Source organism: Haliaeetus leucocephalus, unplaced genomic scaffold (genome assembly GCF_000737465.1).
Source record: "Haliaeetus leucocephalus isolate CR32 unplaced genomic scaffold, Haliaeetus_leucocephalus-4.0 Scaffold555, whole genome shotgun sequence".
Classification (NCBI taxonomy): domain Eukaryota; kingdom Metazoa; phylum Chordata; class Aves; order Accipitriformes; family Accipitridae; genus Haliaeetus; species Haliaeetus leucocephalus.
The window spans coordinates 3,303,249-3,309,248 of NW_010972991.1; the positions used below are offsets into that span (position 1 = coordinate 3,303,249).

The 6,000-nt window shown below is 40.7% G+C and overlaps 1 protein-coding gene across 1 annotated transcript in view; it reads right to left on the bottom strand.

Moving 5' to 3' along the window:
• The window catches only part of TG (thyroglobulin), a 158,754-nt gene that overhangs the window by 121,076 nt on the left and 31,678 nt on the right, over nt 1–6,000 (bottom strand). Inside the window, exon 20 of the mRNA XM_010577115.1 lies at nt 2,013–2,237. Coding sequence (XP_010575417.1) covers nt 2,013–2,237 — 225 coding nt within the window. The remainder of the gene's footprint in view (nt 1–2,012; nt 2,238–6,000) is intronic.

Genomic DNA, 6,000 nt, shown 5'->3' on the forward strand with positions numbered 1-6,000 from the left:
AAAATACGTGAGATGAAGAGGCAGGTTCATGCAAACTGCATGTTCCTAAATGAAAATATTAAGTTTACTGAGAACACCAGAAAGCTGCCGCTACTAAGAGCTGTCTGTGCTTCCTGAAACAAGAGGAAATGTCATTTACAGTGAAATAAAAACAAACAAATAAGTAAGATCAGGATCCAAGAAGACAATTTGTATTGCAACAACGAGGTGGAACAGGAAAGGGAAGAGAATAAAGAAAGAAACCCTGTCACGCTCACACAATAGATACCAGACAGGTGATAATTCTCACTACTAGTCCCTATTATTAGTAGAGAAACAGACCCAGACAGAATAAATGACCAGAATATATCCATAAAGCAAAATAAAACTAAATATATATATATATGTATGCATGTATCTTAGAGAAACCAGAAACAGAATTCCTAAATCCCCTGTTTAGAATAAAATATGCAGTCCTCCCACACAAACCAGTGTCCAGCAGCACGTGTACCATGACATCTTAGAATACGAAATCTCTGCCAAAAGCTGGAGCATAAACTGTCTCCTTTCCATATCTCTACAATAGGTCTGTTTTACTGAGTGACTTTTTCTACAGCTAGCTGGTTCAAATATGTACAAACTAACTCACAAGGTAAATTAATTCACTGCTTCCTAGAGGCCTTTATCCCTGGCAGGAAATATTTGGCAGAAGGATCCAATTCTTTGTAAGTTCTTCTGCTCTAAGTGATGGACTCTACTTTATAAATAATGATACCTTTAATCAGTACAACAGTACATCTTGTTAAGTAACTGCAAGTTGCTACAGACTCTGGATTCTCAGTAGGAATTAATCTTTTTTTCTGCATGGTGTATTTAAATAACCAAAATCTGAAGTGTTTCAGACTATGGAGATGAACTGTAACTGCAGTCAATTTACCCTTAAAGGTCCAAGCTGGAAACTGCAGCAGTTCAGAACTGATTCATCACTTGATTACTTTGAAGCCCTTGCCCAGGCATTAGGAAGCTCTCCTAACTTAAAGAGAACCACCATACCAACCAAGCAGGGAGCTAAGTTGTTCATGTATTTTGATTTGCTCCTAGGGTCTCTAACTTAAGCTGCATAGTGTTGAAGTTTTCCCATCTGAAAATACTCCCCATATTGGAAAACGTATCCAATACTTGCTATTGTTGATCTTATACCTAGAAGTGGTACATTCCCACTCTCTTCCCCCCCAAAAAAAGCTAGGCACAGTGAATACATCCCAAACTGACCCAAGTAACGCACAGACTCACTGAGGGTAACTGGGCCAACGAGAACGATCAGGGTTGCACTGTAGGAGGGTTGATGTTGATAGAAACAAGAGCGGGGCTGTTAAGGCTCTTTGGCAGCACGACCTGGGACACAGGACCGCTAGGCACAGCCACGGGGATCCGTCAAAAAGGTAGGTTTGGCAGCCCTAAGCAGGCTGTTGGCAGAAAGGCAGCCTGTTCCAGGGAAGCAGACTAAACAGAAGGAAAGAAGATGAAAAGAGGGCAGAAGTGCAATCAGGTCTGGGTGTTGGCTGACACCGAGAAAGCTTCCATCTGAGCTGGCTGGACTTGGCCCAGGAAATCACAATCTCAGGATTTTTGCCATCTCTGCATCTAGGTTTCTAGTCTGGGTAATGTGTTATCACCTGAAGCACTGCCTACATTATCTTTGAGAAATCTTCTTATTAATGATCACGTACATTATAGAAAGACCACCTAATACCAGACAGATCTAAAAAATCCCCCAAAATGTTTGCAAAACCTTCTAGACAATGTCAGTGCCATGATGCCTATTTCCAAATCATTAAATCATTGGTTCAATGCAAGGACTGAACAGTAAGCAAAGCACTAATTCCCATCTCTCCTCAGATTTATCATTCATGTTGGTGCTTCATGCCTTTCACACATTAACCACGAACACAAGTTCACTGATGATTTTCCAACTGTAGCTTTATACTGATTCCTAACAACATCAAAGAAGGGAAAGCTAAACTGAGACATACCACATCCTTGTGAATTTGGGACTGCTTTCCCAGAAGATGAAGTTCTTCGAAACCCACTTCTACATCCTAGTTGCACACTCGGAGACAGATCAAACTCTTCATCCCGGGGAAAATCAATGAAAGAGTCTGCTAGGAATAGCTTGGAGTCCAAATGCAGCAGAAAAGCACCATCTTTAATCTCTTTTATAAATGCTCCAATGACATTTTCTCCCACAATTGCATTTTCTAAAGGGGGAAAAATACAGCAAAATAGCATGAAAGAGATTTCCAATATGGGAATGGATAACCGCGCAGAAACTGATGAACTTTAAGTTAAAAACATGGGCAGATACAGAAATACAAGCAAGTTAGCAAACAGCAGACAAGAATTAATCTGTACAGCGTCTATCACATTAAAGGCCTAATCTCAATATATGTAGAAGGTGCTAAGGAAACAGCAAAAAAAAACCCAACAAAACCCAGCATATTAAAAAACTAAAGCATCGGAGAACAAAATTTGATTTCGCAGTTACAAAAATTCAGCAGATGAAAACCAGAATTATCTGACATTCAGATTTATTTTATTCCTGGTTTTTTCAATGGGTATCATTTGCTTCTTTTTCAGCATTTTGTTGGTTTGTTTTTGAAGGCCAGCATCTGTAACAATATAATAATCACCTTCCATCACACTACTGATATTCAACATATCCACGTATGCAACAGGCATGCTCTTCACGTTTGCTGAAGCTGGTGTTTAAAGCTGGAAAACAGTGAGTGCCTTTCCTACTCTCTATATTCTTAGTTGCCCAGACAGCTTCCCTTTTGATGACTCGTGCAAGGTCAATTTTCAGTGCTAGAGCAAGAGCAAATTATCCAGTTTGGCTGGACCAGAAGTACTACAAGGACAGTGTTCCCAGGGGATTTTGTGTGCTATCATGTTCTGTTTGTCCCTGCAGGGTTTATGACATTGAATGAAATGTTGATGTGGTTTACTGGTCCAAATTTGCAAGACAAGGGCCTCTTGTAGCTACAGGTAATGGGCAGCCCAGTAACCCAGCAGATGGGGAAGTCCTGCACCCTATGTACTTTGAGTTTTGGGACTACACTTATGACCTGGGATGTTGAATTTTCACAGGGAGGATGATACATACATAAAGAGAACATGAGGGATGTTACAGCTCACATGCTGTACAAAGATTATTATTTTGTGACTGATGTGTCCAAGGCAAATAGCTGAGGGTATTGCTGCCTTCTCATAGGACGAGTTTCCTGACTTTGCACTGTAGCCCACGGGTGGCTTTTCAGTTGTGCGAGGAGAGAATTTCACAGCCCGGTACGAGGCTCCAGTGACACAGCACTGCCCTCCTGCCCGTGCCGAACGGACCACAGACGTACAACGCTTTTTCTGAAAAATCATCCTAGACCCTTAATACTGAAGGTGTAGGTGTCCTCTCTTCCTGAAGGCTGGTCCGTAGCCAATTGCTGTCATGTAGACATTGTTTCCCCCCTTGCAGAAGAGGGATATGAGGTTTTTACACTTATGGGCTAAAGTGAACAGACCTCTCATCAAAGCTGGCAGCTGTGTCCTTGTATTCTCAATGCTCTGTTTTCTTCAGCTTTGAGCAACCTATTCTTCTGCTGCACTGACACATACTATAATCAACAAAATACCACTTGGTTTTGTTCAACCCCAGGCCAAAATGATACTTAGTTCACAAAGAAGTAATTGGAGATCACCACATAACCAACAACACTTTGCAAATGCCAGAAATTGTCTCATAACTGAAAGCAGGAATAAACAGATTAGCCTTTTATTCAAACAAATATCCTTCCTAATTGTCTAGTGACTAGCTGAGGCAGAATTAAAAATCACCTTGAAATGACAGCCCAAGGGAATTCACATGTAGGAAATAAGCAAATAATCAAACCAGTAAGAACCCACTTAAGTCTGCTGAATGTCCTTTAGTCTAAAATGTTTCCCTGTGTTGAAAAGTTCTTAACACTATGACTAGTTGTGACTCTCCTGACCAAACTAGGTATCCAGGCCTATACAATATCCTTTACATTCAGAGTATATAAACGAGTGTTTAACTGTAGTATACGTGCTCATGCATGGCAAGTAGACAGGTGCATCCTGGAATGTCTCAGTAGAGAACAATTCAGTGCCTGACGGACATGCCAGCCACAGACTTGCTGCTAACGTCTTCCACGAGCTGCCTTGGTTCAGCCCTTCCAGCACAGCTGGCCAGCCTGGGAACACACTTCCCTCCTTCTGGTCCAAGAGGAGCTTCCTGGGACCTTCAGCATGCTCTAAAGCATGGCAGATAAAACAGCACTTCCCTGGTTTTGCTCCTGTTTTGCTGAACAATTTTGGCAATTCAAGCTACCACGTGTCTCATACGTTGTTAGATTTACTGGAAGTTCTTACTAAGCATTTGTCCTGGGCCTAGTATACCTTTAGGGACTTCAACTTCTCAGGGGACAATACATCTTTTCACATACAGAAATATCCTGCAAATGGTTGCATCTTGTGTTGTGCAGTGGGGAAAAAATCTGATTTAAGGTTTGCTTCTGTTGAATGAAGCACTAATTTCAACAGGTAAGGTTACCTAGAGTTTATATTGGCCAAATGAGAAAGTGAGAGAAAAGAGAAAGAAAAAAAAGTAAATTTGTTCTTTTTTAAAATTTTCTTTAAGGAAAATACAGAGCACAAAGACACAGCTTAAAATATCGATTGTGTAGGGCAGGGATTGATTTCCTCCAGTCTCACTGATGGGGACTGTTTACTATATGTTCATCCACCAAAAGCTCATTTTTATAATCCACAGTATTTTTGCCTGTTGAACAGAAAAGAGAAAAGTTGCTGCAAGTGATCCTCAGTATTTTAGAGCTGAGGTCTAAGCTACAAAGCCAAATCCCATCCTTCAGGAAGGGATTTGCACAGCCTTGGAATTTAGTACATGAAAAAATCTGCAAGGAAAAAAGTAACAAAGCATTCACAAGTGATTTAGATTTGAAACTCTCCATTGGGAACATATGCATGCTGTGCTTCTGGTTAGTAATTTTTTTCTCAGCTACTTCACAGGAGAAAAAAAAATAGCAAGAACTCTCATTTATCCATAAAGAAGCTAGGAGAAGAACAAAGCTGGTTTAGTAATGTAGATTTTCAAATCAGAGAGCCAATTTGCTCACGCTGTGTAAATATACCAGAAAGCACCTCAAACAGAAAGACCCAAAGCTGCCTTAGAAGGTAATGGAAGTTGATGGTGCCAAGAGTATATAGAGAGCAGGTTCTGCTCTGCCTCTTATGAAACCATACAGTCATTCCCTGAAAAGCAGTTTAGTACTACAGGGAAATTATAATGTGGAGAAGGTAAAAAATGTAATGCCCTTGAAGTGGAACACTCTCAAAAGTAGAGTTTAATGTAAAACCAAACACACTTATTCTTTGATCCATCTTCTGAAAACTGCTTGAATATTCATGTTTACCTTATAATCTGGAGCAACTGAACAGATGTAAACATAAACAGACTGTAAAGCCAGGAACCACACAACCACTGCAGCCGCTCTCTGTGTCCTGAAGGCTTTCAAATTTGATTCTGATCAGGCAAAAACTGCTGTAGGCCACACGTCTCCAAGTCTCAGAGATAGAGGGAAGGACACGTGCAGACAGAGTTATTTATATTTAGTCCTGGGAACACTACTGCAAAGCAAGGAAACTGGAGAAAAGGTGGCACAGAGGGCATTTGAACTTGGGATGTGTCTTTTACCTCTTTTATTTTAAAGGGAAACACTGACTGCTTTGAAAGAAGTTCCTTACACCATCCCTACCTCACTTGGAAACTACAGAAAAAATCTGCCAGTCAGTGGTCTCTGCATAATTGCTCTAGGACATCTTAGGTAAGGGTCATTCTTTAGTGTCAAAGGTAATGTAATAAATAGAAAAAGGGGAAAAAGAAAGAAAGCACAAATACAGGCTGGGAGATGAGTGGATTGAGAGCAGCCCTGC